The sequence below is a fragment of the Artemia sp. Qi Xiang Cuo genome, chromosome 17, assembly GCF_049724085.1.
Source record: "Artemia sp. Qi Xiang Cuo chromosome 17, ASM4972408v1, whole genome shotgun sequence".
NCBI lineage: Eukaryota > Metazoa > Arthropoda > Branchiopoda > Anostraca > Artemiidae > Artemia > Artemia sp. Qi Xiang Cuo.
This window is the reverse complement of record NC_142810.1, coordinates 15,794,871-15,820,821: the sequence shown is the minus strand read 5'-3', so window position 1 is coordinate 15,820,821 and position 25,951 is coordinate 15,794,871. Positions and strand designations below refer to the sequence as shown.

Genomic DNA, 25,951 nt, shown 5'->3' with positions numbered 1-25,951 from the left:
ATAAAAATCTTACACTTCAGTTCTATATTTCACAAAGACATAAAGAAATTTAAAGTTCAATTCTAATTTTTCGATGGAGGATAGAAAAAGTAATACTATACTTGTGAATATTTTCCCGGAAGATAAAAAGTTCTAGTTCAATTTAAAATTTTCTCAACGAAGTGAAGAAAAGTTCAAGTTCTCTTATGAATTTTAACAAAGAACACAATTCAATTCTAATTTCTCCATAAAAATAAAAATCTTCCACTTCAGTTCTTTATTTCACAAAGAAATAAAGAAATTTAAAGTTCAATTCTAAATTTTTCGGTGGAAGATAGATAAAGTAATACCATACTTGTGAATATTTTCCCGGAAGATAAAAAGTTCTAGTTCAATTTAAAATTTTCTCAATGAAGTGAAGAAAAGTTCAAGTTCTCTTCTGAATTTTAACAAAGAACACAATTCAATTCTAATTTCTCCAGAGAAAATAAAAATCTTCCACTTCCGTTAAGTTCCCCAAAGAAATAAAGAAATTTAAAGTTCTATTCTAAATTTTTAAATGGAAGATAGAAAAAGTAATACTATGATTGTGATTATTTTCCATGAAGATCAAAAGTTTCACTTTATACTCGTATATAATTTTTCTTAAATTCAGTTCGGATTTTTCTCAAAGAGATGAAAAATTTAAAGTTCTGTTCCAAATTTTTCATAGAAGATAGAAAAAGTTATACGTTGATTGTGAATATTCGACATGAAGATAAGGAACTCCACTTTAATTCTGAGTTTTCTCGAAGAAGTGCAAAATGTTCAAGTTCTCTTCTGAATTTTCTTAACGAAGAGAAAAAAGTTAGCTCAATTCTGAATTTTACCAATGAAAATGAAAAAACCTTCCACTTCAGTTCTTAATTTCTCAAAGACATAAAAAATTTAAAGTTCAGTTCTAAATTTTTTTATAGAAGATAGGAAAAGTTATACTATGATTGTGATTATTTTCCAGTGAAGATAAAAAGTTTCACTTTAATTCTAATTTTCTTAAATTCATTTCCGATTTTTTGCAGAGATGAAAAATTTAAAGTTCTGTTCCAAATTTTTCATAGAAGATAGAAAAAGTTATACATTGATTGTGAATATTCGACATGAAGATAAGGAGCACCACTTTAATTCTGAGTTTTCTCGAAGAAGTGAAAAATGTTCAAGTTCTCTTCTGAATTTTCTTAAAGAAGAGAAAAAAGTTAGCTCAATTCTGAATTTTACCAATGAAAATGAAAAAAGCTTCCACTTCAGTTCTTAATTTCTCAAAGACATAAAAAATTTAAAGTTCAGTTCAGTTCTAAATTTTTCCGTAGAAGATAGGAAAAGTTATACTATGATTTTGATTATTTTCCATGAAGATAAAAAGTTTCACTTTAATTCTAAATTTTCATAAATACAGTTCCGATTTTCTCAAAGAGATGAAAAAATTTAAAGTTCTGTTCCAAGTTTTTCATAGAAGATAGAAGAAGTTATACATTGATCGTGAATATTCACCATGAAGATAAAAATTTCCACTTTAATTCCAAATTTTCTCAATGAAGTGCAAAATGGTCAAGTTCTCTTCTAATTTTTCAAAGAAAATAAAAAGGTTCCACTTCAGTTCTGGTTTTTTCTCAAAGAAATGAAAAATTTTAAGTTCTATTCTAATTTTAAATTAAGTTTTAGCTCCGTTGTCTTATGGACTTACCCATCAAATTTTTAAATTAGAAAATGAGTGACTCGTTCTATTATTAAAGACAATCGTTCAAACTCGTTCATCTAACCTCCAAAACAATAGGTTAGGTTAGGTATAAATAAATATTAATAAATAAATAGAAACATTTCTACATGTTTAAGTTAGGTTAGGTTAACTTATCATGAGCGCTCATGATAAATTAACCTAACCTTTTCCGGCGAGTATGGTTAGGTTAGGTTAGGCTAGATTAAGGTAGGTTAGATTAGGTTAGGTTAAGTCAGGTTAGGCTAGCCTACGTACGCTTCACTTAGGTTAGGTTAGGTGAGAGACAGGCAAAAAGTTAGGTTAGATTACGTTCGTTTAGGTTCTTTGAGGTTAGTCTTGTTTCCCATACGAACGCGCCCGGCCTTCGGCTCACATAGGCAAACCGAACTTAACCAAACCTAACTTAATCTAACCTAACTTTTTGCCTGTCTCTCACCTAACCTAACCTAACCTAAGTGAAGCGTACGTAGGCTAGCCTAACCTGAATTAACCTAACCTAATCTAACCTAACTTAATCTAGCCTAACCTAACCTTACTCGCCGGAAAAGGTTAGGTTAACTTATCATGAGCGCTCATGATAAGTTAACCTAACCTAACTTAAACATGTAGAAATTTTTCTATTTATTTATTAATATTTATTTATACCTAACTTGACCTATTGTTTTGGAGGTTAGATGAACGAGCTTGAACGATTGTCTTTAATAATAGAACGAGGCACTCATTTTCTAATTTAAAAATTTGAGGGGTAAATCCATAAGACAACGGAGCTAAAACTTAATTTAAATTAGAATAGAACTTTAAATTTTTCATCTCTTTGAGAAAAAACCAGAACTGAAGTGGAACCTTTTTATTTTCTTGGAAAAATTAGAAGAGAACTTGACCATTTTGCACTTCATTGAGAAAATTTGGAATTAAAGTGGAAATTTTTATCTTCATGGTGAATATTCACGATCAATGTATAACTTCTTCTATCTTCTATGAAAAACTTGGAACAGAACTTTAAATTTTTTCATCTCTTTGAGAAAATCGGAACTGTATATATGAAAATTTAGAATTAAAGTGAAACTTTTTATCATCATTGGAATATAACCACAATTATAGTATAACTTTTTCCATCTTCCATCGAAAAATTTCGAATAAAACTTTAATTTTCTTTATGTCTTTGAGAAATTAAGAGCTGAAATGGAAGCTTTTTTTCATTTTCATTGGTATAGTTTAGAATTGAGCTATCTTTTTCTCTTCTTTAAGAAAATTCAGAAGAGAACTTGAACATTTTTTACTTCTTCGAGAAAACTCAGAATTAAAGTGGTGCTCCTTATCTTCATGACGAATATTCACAATCAATGTATAACTTTTTCTATCTTCTATGAAAAATTTGGAACAGAACTTTAAATTTTTCATATCTGCAAAAAATCGAAACTGAATTTAAGAAAATTAGAATTAAAGTGAAACTTTTTATCTTCACTGGAAAATAATCACAATCATAGTATAACTTTTCCTATCTGCTATAGAAAAATTTAGAACTGAACTTTAAATTTTTTATGTCTGAGAAATTAAGAACTGAAGTGGAAGGTTTTTTCATTTTCATTGGTAAAATTCAGAATTGAGCTAACTTTTTTCTCTTCTTTAAGAAAATTCAGAAGAGTACTTGAACATTTTGCACTTCTTCGAGAAAACTCATAATTAAAGTGGAGTTCCTTATCTACATGTCGAATATTCACAATCAAAGTATAACTTTTTCTATCTTGTATAGAAAAATTTGGAACATAACTTTAAATTTTTCATCTCTTTGAGAAAAATCAGAACTGAATTTAAGAAAAATTATAAATAAAGTGAAACTTTTGATCTTCATGGAAAATAATCACAATCATAGTATTTCTTTTTCTATTTTCCATCTAAAAATTTAGAATAGAACTTTAAATTTCTCTATTTCTTTGGGGAACTTAAAACTGAAGTGGAAGATTTTTATTTTCTCTGGAGAAATTAGAATTGAATTGTGTTCTTTGTTAAAATTCAGAAGAGAACTTGAACTTTTCTTCACTTCATTGAGAAAATTTAAAATTGAAGTAGAACTTTTTATCTTCCGTGAAAATATTCCCAAGTATGGTATTACTTAACCTATCTTCCACCGAAATATTTAGAATTGAACTTTAAATTTCTGTATTTCTTTGTGAAATAAAGAACTGAAGTGGAATATTTTTATTTTCTCTGAAGAAATTAGAATTGAATTGTGTTCTTTGGTAAAATTCATAAGAGAACTTGAACTTTTCTTCACTTCGTTGAGAAAATTTTAAATTGAACTAGAACTTTTTATCTTCCGGGAAAATATTCACAAGTATAGTATTACTTTTTCTATCCTCCATCGAAAAATTAGAATTGATCTTTAAATTTCTTTATTTCTTTGTGAAATAAAGAACTGAAGTGTAAGATTTTTATTTTCTCTGGAGAAATTAAAATTGAATTGTGTTCTTTGGTAAAATTCAGAAGAGAACTTGAACTTTTTTATCTTCTGTGAAAAATTTGGAACAATATTTTAAATTTTTCATCCCTTAGAGACAGATCTGAACTGAAGTGGAAAATTTTTATATTATTTGGAAAAATAGAAATGATCAATCACTTATTTCTTTTTCATTGAGAAAATTCAGAAGAGAACTTGAACTTTTCTTCACTTCGTTGAGAAAATTTAAAATTGAACTAGAACTTTTTTATCTTTCGGGAAAATATTCACAAGTATGGTATTACTTTTTCTATCTTCCACCGAAAAATTTAGAATTGAACTTAAAATTTCTTTATGTCTTTGTGAAATAGAGAACTGAAGTGGAAGATTTTTATTTTCTCTGGAGAAATTAGAATTGAAGTGTGTTCTTTGGTATAATTCAGAAGAGAACTTGAACTTTTCTATCTTCCATGAAAAAATTTGGAATAGTATTTTAAATTTTTTCATCTTTGAGAGAAAAATCTGAACTGAAGTGGAAACTTTTTATATTATTTTAGGGAAATAGAATTGATCAATAACTTATTTCATTTTCATTGAGAAAATTCAGAATCGAAGTTGAACTTTTCTTCTTTCGGGAAAATATTTGGAACAGAACTTTAAATTTTTTCATCTCTTTGAGAAAAGTCGGAACTGAATTTAAGAAAATTTAGAATTAAAGCGAAACTTTTTATCTTCATAGAAAATAATCACAATCATAGTATAACTTTTCCTATCTTCTATGGAAAAATTTAGAAGTGAACTTTAAATTTTTTATGTCTTGGTGAACTTAAAACTGAAGTGGAAGCTTTTGATTTTCTCTGGTGAAATTAGAATTGAATTGTGTTCTTTGGTAAAATTCAGAAGAGAACTTGAACTTTTCTATCTTCTATGAAAAATTGAGCCTGCTAGTAGTATCTTTATCTCTAAAATTCTTTTTCTTACATCTCTGACCTTTTTAATTGATATTCTGAACGTTTGACGATCTAGCATACCCTAAAAATAATGAACACTTAACAAAATAATGCATAAGATATTTTAAATGAAATAACGACATGTAGAATATTAATATAAAAATATGTTAAATACACTATTATACATTATTAGTAAACTTGCGCTTCACTTTCCGTCAATTCATCTTTATATTCATTGATGATATTGTCTGCTAATGTCCTTTTTATTCTGCCTGCGATTTCACTGACTACTGTTACGTTATTTTTACATAGATAGCAGTTTTGGCACGTTGACAAGATATGATTTATTATGTTAGTGCAGCTGTATGCATGTCTTCTTTTTCCTTTTGCTTTCATTCGAATGCTAACACCGGAAAGATAGCGATAAGATCTATCAACGGCTAACATGCTACCAGAACCATTAGCTAGAAGTTGTCCCCGATCATCGACAATTATTTTTAAGTTTGCATTCTCTTTGAGTACTAATTTCTCTGGTAATGTTACTCTCGCATATCCACCGTTTACACGATTGAAATTCTTGGGTACTCTAAAGAAATCTAACTTCTCGCTGTCATGACAACGCATGCATACATTTCTAATAGTGTTACCACTTGTACTCGTTTCATAGTTCAGGTATTTCTCCTTGTCAGCATTCAACACGACGATGATTTTATCATGTGCACATACTTTCGTTGAATAATTCATCTTCACTTTTTACAGATGTGAATTGTGTCTTTATCCTTCCAATGCGTAAAAAATACTGATTTAATGCATGCAATAAACTAGGTAGTGTCGATAACCTGCCATAGAGTACCAGTGGGAAAGCCGCGTCGTGTCTATGAACAAGCACAGAGTACGATTGGTAGAGCCGTAAGCATATTTCATGCCATTTTAAGATATGTAAAAAAATACTGTAAAATGGGTTTAGGAATGACATTAAGAAAAGATCTTGTTCTGAAATGTCCTTAGAAAAGTATTGCTTGGTGTTGGAGCATTCAAAAAGGCAGTATAGTAAATTTGTGAATGAAAAGGATGGGTACTTCAACTTGTAAAATGGGTTTAGGAAGGACATTGAGAAAAGAAATTGTTCTGAAATGCCTTTTTAAATGTATTGCTTGGTGTTGGAGAATTTAAAAAAGCTGTAAAGTAAAGTTGTGGGTGAAAAGGATGGGTATTTCAACTTGTAAAATGGGTTTAGGAAGGACATTAAGAAAAGAACTTGTTGTGAAATGCCCTTTGAAAAGTATTGCTTGGTGTTGGAGCATTCAAAAAAGGCAGTATAGTAAAGTTGTGTGTGAAAAGGATGGGTACTTCAATTTGTAAAATGGGTTTAGGAAGGACATTAAGAAAAGAACTTGTTGTAAAATGCCCTAAGAAAAGTATTGCTTTGGTGTTGGAGCATTCAAAAAGCAGTAAAGTAAAGTTGTGGGTGAAAAGAATGGCTACTTCAAGTTGGAAAATGGGTTTAGGAAGGACATTAAGAAAAGAAATTGTTCTGAAATGTCCTTTGAAAAGTATTGCTTGGTGTTGGAGCATTAAAAAAGCTGTAAAGTAAAGTTTTGGATGAAAAGGATGGGTACTTCAACTTGTAAAAGGGTTTAGGAAGGACATTAAGAAAAGAACTTGTTGTGCAATGCCTTTTGAAAGGTATTGCTTGGTGATGAGGCATTCAAAATTGGCAGTATAGTAAAGTTGTGGGTGAAAAGGACGGGTACTTCAATTTGTAAAATGGGTTTAGGAAGGACATTAAGAAAAGAACTTGTTCTGAAATGTCTTTTGAAAAGTATTGCTTGGTGTTGGGGCATTCAAAAGCTGTAAAGTAAAGTTGTGGATGAAAAGGATGGATGCTTCAACTTGTAAAATAGGTTTAGGAAGGACATTAAGAAAAGAACTTGTTGTGAAATGCCTTTTGAAAAGTATTGCTTGGTGTTGGAGCATTCAAAAAGCTGTAAAGTAAAGTTGTGGATGAAAAGGATGGATGCTTCAACTTGTAAAATGGGGTTTAGGAAGGACATTAAGAAAAGAACTTGTTGTGAAATGCCCATTCTATGAAAAATTGAGCCTGCTAGTAGTAGTTTTATCTCTAAAATTCTTTTTCTTACATCTCTGACCTTTTTAATTGATATTCTGAACGTTTGACGTTCTAGCATATCCTAAAAATAATGAACACTTAACAAAATAATGCATAAGATATTTTTAATGAAATAAGGACATGTAGAATATTAATATAAAAATATGTTAAATACATTATTATACATTATTAGTACACTTGCGCTTCAATTTCCGTCAATTCATCTTTATATTCATTGATGATATTGTCTGCTAATGTCCTTTTTATTCTGCCTAGGATTTCACTGTCTATTGTCACATTATTTTTACATAGATAGCAGTTTTGGCACATTGACAAGATATGATTAATGACATTAGTGCAGGAGTATGCTTGTCTTCTTCTTGTCCTCTTTAAAATGCTAATACCGGAAAGATAATGATAGGATGTATCAACAGGTAGCATGCTACCGGAAGCACTAGCAAGAAGTTGTCTCCTATCATCGACAATTATTTTTAAGTTTGCATTCTCTTTGAGCACTAATTTCTCTGGTAATGTTACTCTCGCATCTCCACCGTTTACACGATTGAAATTCTTGGGTACTCTAAAAGAATCTAACTTCTCATTGCCATGACAAGGCATGCACACATTTCCAATAGTGTTACCACTTGCACTCTTTTCATAGTTCAGGTATTTCTCCTTGTCAGCATTCAATAGGACGATCATTTTATCATGTGCACATACTTTCGTCGAATAATTAATCTTCACTTTTTTACAGATATGAATTGTGTGTTTATCCTTCCACTGCGTAAAAAATACTGATTTAATGCATGCAATAAACTAGGTAGTGTCGATAACCTGTCATACAGTACCAGTGGGAAAGCCGCGTCGTGTCTATGAACAAGCACAGAGTACGACTGGTAGAGCCGTAAGCATATTTCATGTCATTTTAAGATACGTAAAAAAGTTAAAAAAAATACCGTGTTAAAAAATTCAAAAATTATTTTTAAAAAAATGGGAATGAGGAGGGGATCCGGGGGTCTTTGGGGGACCGGGGGCCTTTGGGGTTGGGGTAGAGGACCTCACAACACTGTTCAAATGGAACTTGTGTATTATAATGACCACAGAGTTTCACCCTCAAATCCTCTTCTAAAATCTCTTCAAAAATCATCTTTTAAAATGTCTCTAACTGTTTCGCCGAAATAATTCCATAAAATGTCTAAAACGGTTTCGCCCAAATAACCCCTAAACGTAATTTCAGCGTGTTCCTGTTATTGGCATCTCTGCGCTGTCACATTTCAAATTACTAAAAAACCTGATTCCCGCGCTAAAACAATTCATCTCTAAGATGTTTCTTTGAGAATTGTTTCCATGGCGTTTGGTTATTAATATCTTTGGAGTTCGACCAGTAGAATTGTTTCCAGGGCAAGGAACATTAGTGAGTTGGATCTATTCCTGGAGAAATGTTGACAGTACCTGTCAGACATTATTAAACTTTGCCCTGAAACAATTTGATTAATGACTGACAGCACAGGTGTTCCAAATTCCCAATCGCTTTAATTAACCACGTGTTCTCCCTAATGACTCTATGAACATGGCCAAAACAACAACAAAAGCAAATAAATCGACCTTGGAAATTTAGGTCATTGACCCCATTAACCACGTGTTCTCCCTAACGACTCTATGCCCAAATATGGACTCCCGCTTGTAGTCAATAAGGCCTTTCTACTCAGAGTCAAACTTTAGCGTAAAGAGCGAGGCGTTGAGGAGGGGACAGCCCCTTTCATATACGGAATAATTTCTGTTCGTTTTAAGTGTTAATGTCGCTCCTTACTTTCAGTTTAAAAAACTTATTTTTTTATTTAATATCTGATCGTTTTTTAGTTAATGCAGCTTTTATTTTGGAACTCCGTCATTGAACAAGTAAACAAAATTTGCATAAAATTTTTATTCTTCTTTTTCTAAATGGCTGTCTCTAAATTTGGTTATGATTTAATTTAAAAATTAACTTACGTAACGAACTTCTATATTCGTATATTTTTCTTCTGGCAAAAAATACGTTGCAGATATAGTTGCAGATTTTTGCAGGTCTGAGCTTGAAACCTATGTAATAGGGTTTTGTGATACGCTGAATCTGACGGTGGGATTTTCATTACAATTCTTTCACTTGTAGGGAATGTTTCCTCCCTCTTTAAAAAATCAGGTAAATTTTCTCAGGCTCGTAGCCTTTGATGAGTAATACTAAACTTAATAAAATTTATATATTTAGAATCAGCATTATAAGTTCATTCTTTTGATACATTTATTGACATCAAAATTCCGCTTTTTAAAAGTTTCTATTACTATTGAGCCATATCGCTTGTTTTTTTTTTTTTTGTTTTTTTTTTTTATATTACGTATATGTTATTACGTATATGAGGGGGTTCTCCCTCTAGTCAATACCACGCTCTTTACGTTAAAAGTTTAAAAAAAATTAATTCACAAACCCCTGAATCACAAAGGTCGTTTAATTAGAATAGATTAATTAGCTATTTTGAAAGCACTAAAAAGAACTGTAGCGTAAGGGGCGAGGTATTGAATTGGGGGGGAACTCCTTAGTATAAGTTATAGTTTATGTTAGTTTTAAGCTCTAGTGCTTCTTCTTACTGTAAGATTAAACATCTTGTTTTTTTTATTTAATTTCCGAGCGTTTTTTGGAGACTTCTATGACTCCAAACAACTACATCAGAGAAAAGTTCCTTACTCCAACGAAACATCCTCCCCGCTCATAGTATGTCACATTATCCTCGGCTCCAGCCCCCCCCCACCCGCAAAAAATCCTTCCGGAAAATGTCTGTATACTTCCCAATAACCAATACAATATGTAAGCAATGGGCAAAGTTCATACCTTGCAGCCCTTCCCCTGGGAACTGTGGGGGATTAAGTCATCCTAAAAGACATATTTATTAGATTTTCGACTATGCTGAACAAAATGGCTATCTCAAAATTTTAATTGGGTGACTTTGAGAAAAAATGAGCGTGGGAGGGGGCCTAGTTGCCCTCCATTTTTTGGAGGGCACGCATCGTGATCTTTCTTCGAGCAAAAAATGCAAATTTCCACCTTTTTACAGATAGGAGCTTGAAACTTCTATAATAGGGTCCTCTGATGAGCTGAATGTGATGGTGTAATTTTCGTTAAAGTTAATCAAAAAAATTTGCAATTAAAACAAAATTTTATTGTTTAAAAAAATTGAGTTGTGAGAAAGTCAAACTTTAGCGTAAAGAGCGAGGCGTTGAGGAGGGGACAGCCCCTTTAATATACGGTGTAATTTCGTTCGTTTTAAGTTTTAACGTCGTTCCTTACTTTCAGTTAAAAAAACTTGTTTTTTTTATTTCATTTGTGAAGGTTTTTTAATTAATGCAGGTTTTGATTTTGGCTCCCCGTGCACGAATAATTAAAACTAAATTTGCATATTAATTTTACTTTTATTTGGTGAAATGCCTTTCTCGAAACTTGTTGAATTTTATTTACGAACGTTTTTATTAGTAATAAATATACGTAACTTACGAATTAACTTACGTAACGAACTTCTATATTCATATATTTTTAATATATTTATTAGGGGGTTCGCCCCCTTGTCAACACCTCGTTCTTTAGGCGAAAGTTTGAATTTTGTTCCAATTCTTTAAAAATGACCGCTTAATCACAAAGGCGGTTAATTAGAATAAATAGCTTTTATGAAAGTACTAAAAAATCTTTGGCTCAAAGAGCGAGGCATTGACTAGAGGGTGAACCCAATCATATAGGTAAAATTTTTTTGTTCGTTTTAAGTTTTGATGTTGCTCCTTACTTTCAGTTGAAAAACTTGTTTTTTTAATATTTAGTTTGTGATTTTTTTTTAAATAATGATGGGAAATCCGCGCCCCCTTTATAGCAATATCCCTTCCCCAATAAAAACTTCCTTCATGAAAAGATCCTCCCATATAACCCCTTTCCTTTTTGTTTCTTCCTTTTTTCGAAAATAAAGCAAATTTTCTCAGGCACATTACTTTTTATGAGTAAGATTAAACTTGATGAAACTTATATATTTGAAATCAGAATTAAAATCTGATTCTTTTGATGTATCTATTGGTTTCAAAATTCCGTTTTTTTGGGTTTCGGTTACCATTGAGCCGGGTCGCTCCTTACTTACAGTTCGTTACCACGAACTGTTTGATTGATATCTATTTAGAACAGTGTGATTTCTATATGGCCGTTAAAACATCAACGACAGCAAAAAAAAAATCATGACAATAACCATGATTACAGGAAAGAACTAATCAAAGTAGACTGATTGTTTAAAATTACTTCCTTGAAGTTTTAATGAATTAAAACTTCATTAAAATTAATAAAAATCAATTAAGATATTAATCTAATCTTAATCTTAATTAAGAAATAAAAATTAATTCCTGGAAGTTTCAACGGTGGAAAACCGTTTAAAATATGTTTTGTTTTTATAAAAGCGCATTAGAAGGGTTAGAATGCTCTGGGCTTTAGAAGGGTTAGAAGGTGGTAGCTTTATTCTTAATTTTGGTCATTTCTGTTCTTTTTAAGCAGCGGCGTAATTTTGCCAAAATTCTGGGTTGGGGGGGGGACAAAGTTGGAGCCAATTTTCCTATATCAAAGGAAAATTACAGTGAAAAATAAACCATATTACCATAAAGACAAAGATATACTAAAGGAAACTGACCTGTTTCTCTGGATGCTTGAATTATGCAGGATTATCTTATTTTTGACAGGATGTTTTGCAGAAGCCAAATTTCAGCTGGAGATGGCAGTTGCCATCCTGCCCAATAGCAAATTACGCCCCTGTTTTTAAGCTGATTATTTATTTCACTTTCTATTCACCTTAAGATTAATGTGTTTATCCAGAGTACAATCTGTCTAATTCATGTTTGATGAGATTATTCATTGTATTATGTGTTGGGTTTGATTTATTCCTTCATAATAATTTCAATTCGTTTTAAGGTTGATTTGGGTTTGATTCGTTTTAAGGTCTGAATTGATTATTCATTTTAATTTCTGTTCATTTAAAGATTCATCTATTCACCATAGCAGTATCCACTCATTTTTATGTTAGACGTGATTATTCATTTCAATTTCGCTTCGTTACGGAGTTCATTTAACCATTAATAGTAATTTGATTACTATATTTCTGTTCGTTCAAGTTTAAATAGCCAATTTAACCGATGTGTGAATTTCCAATTTCTGGTACTTCTTTGAACTGAAGTATTTTATAAAAACTTTAAACGCACAAAACACGTGTTTTTTCCCCACATATAATCCATATGAGTAAATATCTGAGCGTTACAATTTTAAATTCTAACAGTTGCTCCCAATCATTCACGGAAGGGGGAGGCACCCCGTTGAGGTTGTATCTTTTTATCCCCTTTTTTTAAGATTTTCTGGTTAATCCTCTTTTTTAGCCCTGGCCTCAGCGTATATAATTGATGCCTATTTTCTTTATAGATTTTCAAGTGTTTGTAAGAACTGCTGCTTTAACTTTTAAATGTACTTCAAACATAAGTAATTGTACTTCAAGTATTTGTAAGTAAATGTACTTCAAGTATTTATAAGGGCCTCCTTTTTACGATTTTAAGTTGCCTTCTGCTCCCTCGTCAAGGTGGCACCGATGGTCCCTTGATTTTACTTCTTTAAGCTTCCCCACAGAGAAATAACTTCATCCGCTGCCAGTGGCGGATCCAGCCGGAGGGGGGCTAGGGGGCGCGCCCCCCAGCGTCGTCTAAAGTAGTGCAGTTTACTTAATTAACTCAAGTTTGCGGTAATTAAACTTGCTCCTAACGCAAGTTTATCGGATCAACCTATTTTGCGCCCCCCCCCCCTAAAAAATCTTGGATCCGCCCCTTTCCACTGCTTAGTTCTTTAGGCATTTACCATTGCCAAGATAAATAGGACACTTTGTATCATATACTTTTTGGCAGGGAGGAAAAATTACCTATCAGAATGAATGACAAATAAATTTTTAACTTAATTCACCTGAGTTCAACGTAATTAGTAAGCTTAAATCAAACACCAGGGTCGAAATATTTGCTATATTTTTATTGCTGTTATCCCAGAATGATAGTGTAATTTTCGACCCTAAGGTCTAGAATTTCTAACATATTACTGCATAAAATACATGTCAAAAAAGACAATTTTCTGGGAGAGGAACGCAAGTTTTAAAAACAAAATTTATTCAGTCACGCTTCTTCCAAAAAATCCTTGTCCTCCCTTCCCCCGGATGTGAACTATACAAACAATAAAACACCATCGATCAAATCCTAGTAATGTCGAAGAAAAAACACAGGAGCCGTGGTAACAATTGAGGGATTATATCTCTTATCAAAACGACGGGTTTTTAAATTTTGGACAACTTCATACCAGGGTTGCCATCTGCAGCACGAAGTGCTATTTTAGGACTATTTTATTACATGTAGAACAGTAGCATGTGCTCAGGGTTGCTAAAATAGCACGAAAGTGTTATTTTTTAGCCCTTTAGGAACAGACCGTGGTGGCAACCCTGCTTCATGCCCATGAGCTAGCATCTGGTTCATATTTCCTTAAGGATACCCCCCGTGTACATAATTTCCCGATATAAATTGATAAATAAACTAAACTTACCTGAAAATGTTCCAAATTTTTTTGATTTCTTGACTGCGGCAGGATGAGGAAGGGGGACCAGATAAGGTCCAGGCATCTGGCCAGGCCCAGGCCACATACCAGGGCCGGGAGGCATTAACGGTGGAGGCCCATATCCATTAGCATGAGCAGTAGGTCGGACTGAATTCATTATAACGGAATCTGCTGATGATAAATTTGTAATACTGACAGGTCTTCGTAAGCCCCCTGATACAGGGTGAGCTGGTGGGTGATAAATAACACTGGTATCGTCCATAGCCTTCTTTCCTTTTTTCTTCTTTTTATCTTCAGTTATAGGAGGAGGCGGTGGAGGTGGAGTATCAGGGATAATCATCTGGCGTGGCTTAGAACTCTTTCCGCCGAAAATAGAGCCAACAAATGACTTAGCACTTCGAACCGTGCCACTGCGGGATGGCGCTTTTGACATCGTTCCAGTTTGTTTGGCTGTACCAGCATATGCTGATATGGTATCGTAATCTGCAATATACATTTTTATTTAATTTACAATATTTTAATTCAGCACTGCCACGTGGCATTGCTCTTATTGGTCACTATTTTCTTCATAATCACCAATGATCAAATAACTTTATAAGTACTTGGCATTATCAAAGACAAATTAAATAAAGTTAATTTTCTTCTCGATATTTTTTATAAAATTTAAATTTTGCGAATAAAGGAGTTCATTATTCCCTAAGGAAAATGAAGAGCAGGGAGCCAATTCAAACTAATTCACTAGGAGGGCTGTACTCATCAAGGCCAAACTTAAGACAAGAAAAGAGCACTTAAAGGGCAAATGACTGCCACCCAAATATTACCACACAAAAATTACATTTTCGATGTAATTTTGCTGCTCATACTAATGGCGTATAATAAATCTTATATTATTAAATGAATAATAGTTGTATATGTATTTATTTATCTGTACTTTTTTTTCTCGAGAGCGGCATAATACTTTTTTTTGTAAAAATCGACAAACTTCCGTTTCCGGCATGAAGAAACGATATAGATAGGTTGCAACTTTAATAAAATTCACTGCTCCCTCCCAACCTCCTTAATATTCATCACAAATCGTTTGGTGACTGAAACTGGAGGACCCTGAAAGTTGAAAGCCTTGAGCATAAGTAAGAGGAGTTCCAAACGTAATTTGTTTGTTAACAAATCCGTTGCTTTCTAGCTTTAAGAGAAAGACATTACGCTTGATAGCTGTGAAGTGAGTCTCAGATTCTTAATTTCTTTGCATTAAATGCTACATATTGCGACAGAAAAATTACAATAAAAATTTGTATACCAAGGGACGGAGCCTTTGTTCGGTGATTATTTTTCGTTTAATTAGATTATTCGTTTTCCTGTGTGAAAAACGTTCTCGATAGGTCAGAACTTCAGGAAAATTCATCAAGGGCCTTCAAGGCCGTACCCAGGATTTTTTTCCGGGGGTGTTTTACACAACAATTTTTTTTCGGGGGGTTTTACACAAATGAAAGCTCAAAAACGCATAAAAAATTTGTTTTCTTCCATTTTTGTTACTTTTTTTACGATTCAGACATACATTTCGGGGGGAGGGGGTCAAACCCCATACCCCCTGGGTACTACCTAGAGGGCCTTAACTAATTTCGGAAAAAACATTTCAAAAAAAAAATGCAACAAAAAAATGTTTCTCTTTTTTACATGTTTAAAAAAATCATATAAAATACCAACCAAGGTTTGGCGCTCTTTTTGACACTTTCTATTGGCTAAAAGTTTTACATAACACCAACAACAACAAAATTACCAGAAGGAGAAAAGGGCGCGGCCATCCTGCTTCAATTTCTAATATTAAGCAACATAAAAATGTGATTAATTCAAAAACTGTGACAGTTGACATCACAGAAATCATGGTTGCAACGGTAGGTGCAACCTAGTAAAGAGCAAACCACAGCCCATAGTAACTAAAAGTTAGAAAACGCATTTTGAAAAAAAAATTACCATCTGACACTGATTCAGGAATGGTAACTATTATTTCGGTTCGTCTTAACAGTAAAAGCTTATAACAATAAAAAAAAAAACTGAAAAAAAACGAAACGTCTTAACAGTAAAAAAAAAAAACTGGAACCCCTCAAAAATGGCGTTAGATCAAAATGAAAAGTTTACCATTGGAATCAGCATGGTCAAACACCACCTTGAACAACAAGGGAAATTACAGTTCCCCTCCTTGAACAACAAGGAAAATCACTTTTTCATGGTTGTAGCAGTAGCTGCAACCTAGTAGCCTAAAGAGCGAACCACAGTCCATAGTAACTAAAAGTTAAAAAACGCGTTTAAAAAAAAACCTGCATCGTGAAAAAAATTACCATCTGACACCGACTCAGGAATGGTAACTATTATTTCGGTTTGTATTAAAAATAAAAGGTTATTGCAAAAAGGAATTTATGGTAATTTCGAAAAAATGCCCGAAACCCCTCGAAAACGGCGTCAGATAAAAATGAAAAGTCTACCATTAGAATCAGCATGGTCGAAAACCCGAAACAGGGAAATTACAGCCCCTGACCTTGAACAACAAGGAAAATCACTTTTTTTGCATGGGTAGCTCTGATAGCCTATGTCTCCCATATTTTTTTTTCGTTTTTTTTTCAGCGGGGCTAGCGGGTTACCAGAACATCATAGAGAGATGCTTAATGGCTTATTCAAAAGCTATTTCTCGTATCTACGTGTTTTTTATAAATTTCGCAATCTGCAAGAGCAATATGGGACAAAAATGGTACTTTTTGTGTCATTTTAGAATAAATGATTTGATATCATTTATCAAGAAATAGCATATAAAATAAATGAAATATTGATTGCTGTTATCAACAATTGTTGACGGCAAGAAGAAGCACAAAAATCTAATAGGCACAGTCCCCACAGTCGCTTTACGCAGTTCAACCATGCTTTCTGAAAGTCGACAACACCTTGGTAGGCTATTGACAGATAAAAGGATAAGTGAAAAATGTAAGATTGGTGATTTCTATTTATCAGAATGATGATACTACAGTTTCAACTGTTGTATTCAATTCACTTAAAGCCACAAAACTCCTTAACTCCAATGGAGAGCATAGCTCCTAAAGTTGGGCCAAGGCCGTATCCAAGGGGAATTACCGGATTTGAATTCCCCCCTCCCGCCTGAAATTTTCGTCCAACTCGTAAAACAGTAACAAAAAAGCATATAGATAAATCTTTGATGTGTTATGTAAGTTTTTTTTGCCCCCCCCCCAACAAAAATCCTGGATACACGCTTGAGTTGGATATATAAATAGTAGAACATATCATAAATAAAACAATGCTTCTTGTCAGAATAATGATACTAACGAAAAATAACTGTATTACCCCCCCCCCCTCGAAAAAAAAAACAAAATAACAACACACACATACACAAAATAAATAAAAAACAAGAAGATGTTGGGCTAGAGGGGCGCGGGAAGTTACTCCGGCATGGGTACGTTAAAATGAACACAGACACACACACACATACAAAGAAAATATAATAGCCTATATTCTTATATTCAATAACCAATGGTCAATATACAGTCTTTAATATTTCTTTCTTTAATTCCAGCTGAGATTTCCGAGATGAATTAATTGAGAGTTTCGTCAGTCAACTAATGTTGGTTTGAAATTAACGGTATTTGGTACCCAGGCACGTACGCAGGACTTTATTTCGGGGGGGGGGACAAATCCTTCAAACCCATTATTCTGCAAGAAAAATCAGAAAATTATGGGAAAATGAAAAAAATCGTGAGATTTCAGGGGGCCCAGGCCCGGAGCCCCCCCCCCTGCGTAAGTCCCTGTTGGTACCTACTTGAAAATCTAGACTTTTGAGAACTAACAAAAGAAATGTGTTACGTTCTAGAACGCCACTACTTGTAAAACAAGATAAAGGGGCTAATTTTGATTTTGTATCAAAAACATGCAAAGATGATAAAAAACAAAAGAAATTGAAATTTCAATTAAATTCGGACAAATTTTATAAGAAATGTTTCTAACTATGATCATGCCATTTCCCGTTTATGTTTTTCAGGTTAGACCAAAAGAAAAGAAACAACAAAGTAAGTTAATACCCTCCTATAGTGTGTTAATTCATTTAGGTACTTTCGTAATGGCTCAGTTGTGGAAGTAGATTTAAATCCATCCTTTCTCTCTATTACTAATATTTTGTTTAAGAGCAACCAAAGCTAAATAGAGAGTTTACTTTGAGAAATTGTTGTGACAAAAAATTTTGGTACTGTTGCATTAGCTGGTACCCACGCGATATATTGTGCAAAAGGAAACTAGGCAAACGGGTATCTGTCAATAGAGAATTGGATCGTAAACCATGGTTTGTCATTGCGTTTACAATATTTAAACTATTGGTTTTTGGGGTTTTTGGGGGGGGGGGAAGGTACCTATGCTAGGTTGGGTTAGGTTACGTATTTGATATATGCGATGCTTTACCCCACCCCCCTAATGTGCAAATACATAACCCAAATTTGTTTCTAAACTATTCTATTTTCATCATATTTTGTTTTATTTCATTAGCATTAACCAAACTTGACTTCTCGCGTGGGTACCAGCAAATGCAACAGTACAAAACATTTCGTGGCTTAAAATTTATTGCAAAACAACAAATCAGATACGCTGTAATTTTTGTTGGCTGAATATTTGACATGGTAACCGCGGGCAAATGCAACAACAAGTAAAAAGGTCGGGAAGGCGCCAGGACATTGACAAGTCAGGACCACTACCGTCAGGACATCGAAAAGATCCGTCATAACATCGACAAAAATTCCGTCATAACATCGACAAAAATTCCGTCAGAACATCGACAGTCACAATCACTACCCGTCAGAACGTCGACACATCAGTTCATCGACAGTCACAATCGCTACCCGTCATAATATAAAAATTTTCTTTCATAACGAAAATCTGTCAGAACCACTAACCGTCAGAACTTCGACAGTCATAACATCGACACGTCATAACATCTAAAATTTTAAAACTTTAGTTTTTTTGGGGTTTAGGGGGGGGAAAAGGTACCTAGGTTAGGTTAGGTTACGTATTTAATATATGCTATGCTTTACTCCCACCCCTCGGATGTGCAAATATATAGCCGAAATTTGTTTCTAAACTATTATATACTTGTTACTATTATAAAAAACTTATAAAAAAATTCATAACGAAAATCCGTCAGAACGTCGACAGTCATAACATCGACACGTCATAACATCTAAAAAAATTCATAACGAAAATCCATCAGAACCACTAACCGTCAGAACATCGACAGTCATAACATCCAAAACTTTTTTAGACGTTATGACGTGTTGATGTTATGACTACCGTTGTTCTAACGGCTAGTGATTGTGACAGTGGATGAACTGATATTTCGATGTTATGACTGTCGACGTTCTGGCGGGTAGCGATTGTGACTGTCGATATCCTGACGTTTCGATGTTATGACTGTCGATGTCCTGACGTATCGATGTTCGGACGGATTTTCTTTGTCGGCGAAATGACGTTTAGTGCTTGTGACAGTTAGATGAAATGGTAGCATCCCAGAAGGTCATGTTCTTTGGCTTTCTTTTCTAAAATATACCTAAGGAATAATGTGATTGGGCTAAAAAATAATATGACTGCCATCACAAAAAATAATCCAATGAAATTAGAGCACACTCTAAGACAGAGGTATAGTGAAGTTGCGTCTCTTTTTCTCCTTGAGGCAGTATTACTGGTTCCGTGTTTTCCCAACCCTAATGCAGTTCAGGTATTCATTATCATTCAGAATTATCTGAATAGAGATTATGTCATACTTATGTAATTCAGGATTACTTGAATTACAATGCGACCAGGTAACGTATTCTGTTTTCTTTGGAAGACAGTAGAAACCATTGGTTCAATAGCCCAAGATTTGACGAAAGCGAAATGGAACACATTTTGAAAGGTCTAAAAAGGCAATAGAAAAAGGCAATAAGAAAAAGAGCAATAAGAAAAAGAGGAGTTAAAAGTTGTTAAAACAAAGATTAAAAAGATTAAAAAGATTAAACTCTCCAGTTAAAAAGTGTGCTTCAATTCCTTTGGTCTATTTTTTTGTTTATTTTCACAAGGCACACATTATTCCTTAGACGATTGCCAGAAAGGGAAACCAAATAATCCCGTCTTTTTTACCCGCTGATGTATTTACTTGTTGCTGTGTCAAACTTGGAGCTAATAAAAAGAAGACAGAGCCTGTTAGAATTAAAACATTTGGTTTGTTACATAATTCAAAATATCGTTGAAAATCTTCATTTAACTTGATCTTTTTTTAAGATTTAGTTTGTATAAGTTGCTTCTACTTCCTGATAATTCCGTCCAAGTAACTAGCAAAGTCCAAGAGAATGTAATCTGGTCCAATACCCCAGCTTTTGTATTTTTGCAAAAAAAAATGTATTCCTTCATTCATCTCATGTTCTTAAACTATTCTTTTCTAAAGCCCTCCCCGAAGCGAATGCTGATTCGTTGATTCTTATCTAGGTTACAAGTGAATTTTCGGTTTCTCTGTATTTACGGTTTCTAAGGTAGCTCTTGAAAAAAATACTGCAGATCATTCAAAAGTAGGTTAAATTCACAACAACTTCAAGATGATCGACGTGTGGTTGCGGTAATTTGAAGTTCTTGTAATTATGATTTACCGGTTTTTAAAAACAACTTGACATGCTATTAATCCCTTATTAATTATCGGCTATTAAAACCTTGCTAAAACTAGAATCTTGCAACGAATTGAAACATGGGTACTTGTGTATTATAGTCACCACACTCAAGTTCTGTCGAGAAGTGAAGTTTGGTTAATACTAATGAAATAAAACAAAATACCAGTTTTTCAGACCATGGGCTGAAATTCATTCAGTTTGCGATCTGTGTTATAGGAAATAGTGCCTGACCATGGATGTTAAAATGTATAGCCTAATGTATAACCAAACCATTAAGCAAACTTCACTTCTCGACAGAACTTGAGTATGGTGGCTATAAGACACAAGTACCGAAATATGTATGATCTGAGATTCAAACGGACCCCTGATCTCCAAAACACCACTTGCCTCCGTATGCTAGCATTAGATCACAATCAGAATTGTCAAAAGGTCCTAAACCTATGCCTACAATGATACGATTCTCACAGCCCCATGGGCAATGGACCGAAATTATAGAATTCGTTAATTTTTCACAGAGAGGGCTCGGTAAAAAAAAACATGGGCATGTTACACCTTATACTACTACTACTACTAACAACTCACCGCAGCACCAAGCCGCCTGAGGCCAACACAGCTACGCACGCTCCTCCTCCACCCCAATCTATTCAAAGCCTCCCTTTTTAAACCCGCCCACAAAGTTCCCATTTCCTTTAAATTTTTCTTTATGACGTCCTCCCACCCCAGACGGGGACGATCTGCTTTCCGTTTAGCCCTAGATGGTTGGCCGAAAAGAACAATCTTCGGCAATCTGTCATCCTTCGTCCGCACAATGTGCCCTAACCACCTCAACCTTTCTTTCATTATAGCCCTAGAGAGCGGTATTGAACCACATTTTTCGTATAGCCTATTGTTGAAATACGGTCAATCAGCCGGGTACCCAGAACAATCCTTAAGCAATTCAGGTTTCTATTGCAACTAAAAAACGGTGGGGGAAGGAGACAAATCACTGCAACCAAAGCAAATAGCCTTATTTTCAAGATTGGGGGGGGGGGGAGCTTAAACCACCATTTCAGGGTTTTTAATCATGGTAATTTCCATGGTTCAGTTTTACCTCGATCTGCTTTGATTTTCAAGAAGTGTCAAGTTATATTAAAAAAAAAAAAAAAAAAAAAACTTGTTTTCTCAATAATCTTTAACTATTGAGATACACGTATATGTTAATAACTGAATTAGCTTTAAATGAAAAATCTCTCGCTAGAAAACCTTTTTCAAAGTGCATTTATGGATTCTCTATTTCTATAGGCCGTGTTTTGCTCTTTCCTAAGTTACAGCGACTGCTGCAACCATGCAATAGGACAATTCCTTCAAAAGTAGGTTAAATTCTTAGACAACTTGAATATGACTGTTGGCCTCTGAAGTCTAAGAGCGCAGTAATTATGGTTTGTGAATTTTAAGGAACATAGACGGAATATTAATTGTCGGTTATTATAGCTTGCATTTTTTTTCTTCAAAATACGGTAAATACTACCATTAAAGTCACTACCATGGGGGAAAGAAAAATATGCACTTTCAGTTTTAAGCTAATTAAAAACTGGATTACATATTTTCTTTTGTAAAAGTATTCCTAAATAAATGAATTTTTGAGGTTTGGAGAGCCCGGGGGCAAGATTATATTTAATTAATGCTTAAAAAAATCACTCAAATAAAATTTAATGGAATATCTCAGCTAAAGAGAAAAAATGATCCAGTTGATAATTCCCCTTACCAACATTTCATTATTCGTAGGGAAGGCAGATTTAGTGAATATGAGAAGAAGAATAGCAAAGAAAAAATATTTTTCGGGGATGAAAAATGGAATAAGGAGAACAGTTTTAGAACTAAGATCAGATTTAAAGCGGCTGCAGCAATGACCCCTTTCAAATGTTGCTTAAAAAATAGATACTTCAAATTGCTTAGGGATATTATTCTAGGTCAGAGGTGGTTTTACAGGGAGCACTTGCCCTAGGCACAGAAATTTTAGAGGTGCAAAATGTCAAATAAATAATCTAACGGCTATAATCATTTATAATTTTTGATTTTTTTTTTCTAATGAAGTAGAGGGCGCAGTTGGCAATAAGTAAAAACAAATTAAATTCAAATTTCTATTTTTCCCATATCCTCATCACCATTTCTTGAAATTAGAAGTAAGTAGACCGAATTTAGTTAATATTAATGTTTTTTGGGATATTCTGTATTCAAACCTGTTCGTATTTTACAGGATGTCGAGATAATTAATAATGTTGTAGAGAATAAAGTAATAAAATTTAGATTCAAATAAACAGAAATATTTTTTTAAATCTGGCCTGAAAATTTTGGGAGACAGAGGACTAATCAAGATTTTACCCCGGCCGCAAGAGAGGCCAGAACCATCACTGTGAAAGAGGTTTTCCATAAGAATTGTCTACAGCTAGTTTTAGGTACTCGCTTAGGTATGTAACGCGTTTAACGCGATTTGGTGATAAAAACAAAGAAGAAAAAACTGTTTTCCTACGTAAGTAAATTTAACAGATAAGCAATTTAACAAGGCCTTAAACACCCGCCCAAATGTCTAGGACAAACAGTACATCCAAACACGATCAATCAAAAGGGGGGTGGGGCATAAAACAAAGAGCTGCACGAAAAACGTGGTCCCCTGTCAAAATACACTTCTCACTTAATAGCTTTTTAAACAGTTTTTTTTTCAAATTTCCGGCTACTATGGGCTGAACTTCGGTCCTAACTAGGTTGCATCGATCACTGCATCCATGATAAATATTAAGATGGTTGGGTAATATTTTATGGATGTTGGCTCTACTGTGGGCTGCTAATAATTGTGCTTCTCAACCCACAGTAGAGCACCCGATCCCGCAGTATTCAAAAGAAAAAAGCAGCGTCCTTGATTATAGAAGGGAAAGGTTTGAAAGAACTTTAAGAATGTGACAGGGAACAAAGAGTGAAGCTTTCAATAAAATGGGGTTGATGAGCAGCCTGCAAATACAAATATCATATACATACAAACAAATACAAATATGAGTGACATCTTTAATGATACCAAATGTTTTACAAATATCTGGAAGTTCCGAGGAGTTTCAAAGGTCATTATATAACTATTTTAAGAAATCAGACGATTCCTTGGACGATTGCAGTCACCGAAACAAGTCCAAAATCACTGTTTATGCTCTATTTAGAATTAATAAAAAGGTTAAAAAATTTGAAACACTGGAAGCAGCTAACCAACCTAGAGCCATTCCCTTTGCATTCAGGGACTTTTCTGATTCTGTGACTTCTGTCTAGCTTCCAAGCAGCAATTATGCCTTGGCATTTTGAAAAAAAAAAAACCATATACTATATCCCATTTTCCAATATTTTGATCATTTACAGTCAACAAGTTTTTCTTAAGATGGAAGAAAGGATAAACCACACCTCAAGTATAAAAACCGGTTCTATGAAGGATTCTTACAGCTTTGTAAACCGGTTCCATACATTATCTCGTGATCAACAAATTCTGAATTACGTAGTTTTAACATAACTTGTATCATGTACAAAAAAATCATATACAACGGTTAAAAAAGTTGTTTCACCATATTATTTAACCATTAATGTCACCCAGTCAAAAACGTAAAACACAAGTACTATCAAAACACAGTCAACACGCCAACAGGGTAAAAAATGAGGGAAGCAATTTTTATTAACGTAGCATCTTAAGTATACACTCTTAAACTAGTTTTCAACATAGTCCTCATCCAATTTGAAACACTTAAAATGTTACACTGCTTCTTCACTCCACACGGGTTTTAAATACATTTAGGCTAGGTTATGTTTGTATGTATGTATGTTTCCTCTTTGTATCGTTTTGTCACTCAAGACGTCCATCGTCAATTCATTTTGGCGTGGAGATGGCTCAGTGGGGTTGACATCATCTTTTTGTGTACGAACGTTGCCCTACGCTACAAGGCACCGTGTCACTGTCTCAGAAAATATGGTTGTTGCATAGTTTATGTTCCCAACGTTTTCAGACGTTTCTTTGGTTTATTAAATAAAAAAAAACAAGTTTTTTAACTGAAAATAAGGAGCGACATTAAAACTTAAAACGAACAGAAATTGTTCCGTACATGAAAGGGGCGGTCCCCTTCTCAACGCCTCCCTCTTTACGCTAAAGTTTTTTATTGTTTAAAAAAATAAAGTTGTGAAAGAGACCAAGTCAAACTTTAGCGTAAAGAGCGAGGCGTTGAGGAGGGGACCGTGATCCGTGATTTTTTTTTTAGGGCAAAAAATACAAATTCCCCATTTTGCAGACAGGAGCTTGAAACTTCCACAGTAGGGTTTTCTGATACACTGAATCTGATGGTGTGATTTTCATTAAAGTTCTATGACTTTTAGGGGCTGTTTCTTACTTTTTCCTAAAATAAAGCAAATTTTCTCAGGCACATTACTTTTGATGGGTAAGATTTAACTTGATGAAACTTATATATTTGAAATCAGCATAAAAATCTGATTCTTGTGATGTATCTATTGGTATCAAAATTCCGTTTTTTAGAGTTTCGGTTACTATTGAGCCAGGTCGCTCATTACTTACAGTTCGTTACCACGAACTGTTTGATAGGATAACCTGCATGTCCCTACTCCTTAAGTTATTTTCATGCCAAAGAAAAAAGGGGGGATCTTACCAAGGCCGTATCCAGGGGGGGGGGGTTACCCGGTTTGAACCCCCCCCCCCCCGAAATTTTTGACCGAATCGAAAATAAGTCGAAAATTAGTAAAACCTAGGTAAGAATCAGTAAAATTAGTCAAAAACTGAGTCAAAAATTAGTAACCCCCCCCCCCCGAAAAAAATCCTGGATCCGCCCTTGGATCTTACCATTCAACTGGTTTTGCATTCAGTGTTTAAACCACCGTATAAAGATAATAATATTTAATATTAGCTTTATACATTTATATCTTATTATCTTTATACTATTATTTATATACTGTGGTTTAAACACAAAACGGAGGTAGGCCTACCTCTAACTCTCCCGCCTCCACCCTATAACAAAGGGTTTGGAGTCTAGGAGGTTAATAATCTCATGAAAAGTGTATTAATTAGCTGGTACACCATTGTGGCAAGAATATAAATGTGAATAATGTTCTATTATAATTTTGTTACTTTTTGCGCAGGCTTTACAAGGTCAGTAATGGTGATGATATTCGCCTAGTCTTATAAGTCACTATTTACCGCATAAAACGGTTAAAACACATTTTAAAGGAATTAAAGATGAGCTTCTATGGACTACTTCTGCTGAGAGAATATCGCACATGGGAACTGATTTCTGACGACGCTTTTGGAAAGTTTCACGCTTTTGGAAAGATTTTTCATCAGATACAATTCTTGGGGAAGAATGAATGCGAAAATATGTTTTTAGACGACACCGTCTTTCCATTTA

The 25,951-nt window shown here is 33.9% G+C and overlaps 1 protein-coding gene across 1 annotated transcript in view; it reads right to left on the bottom strand.

The window, feature by feature from the left end:
* The window catches only part of LOC148941946 (uncharacterized), a 161,808-nt gene that overhangs the window by 62,861 nt on the left and 72,996 nt on the right, over positions 1–25,951 (bottom strand). Inside the window, exon 3 of the mRNA XM_089103405.1 lies at positions 13,846–14,340. Within this exon, the coding sequence (XP_088959531.1) occupies positions 13,846–14,340 (495 nt within the window). The remainder of the gene's footprint in view (positions 1–13,845; positions 14,341–25,951) is intronic.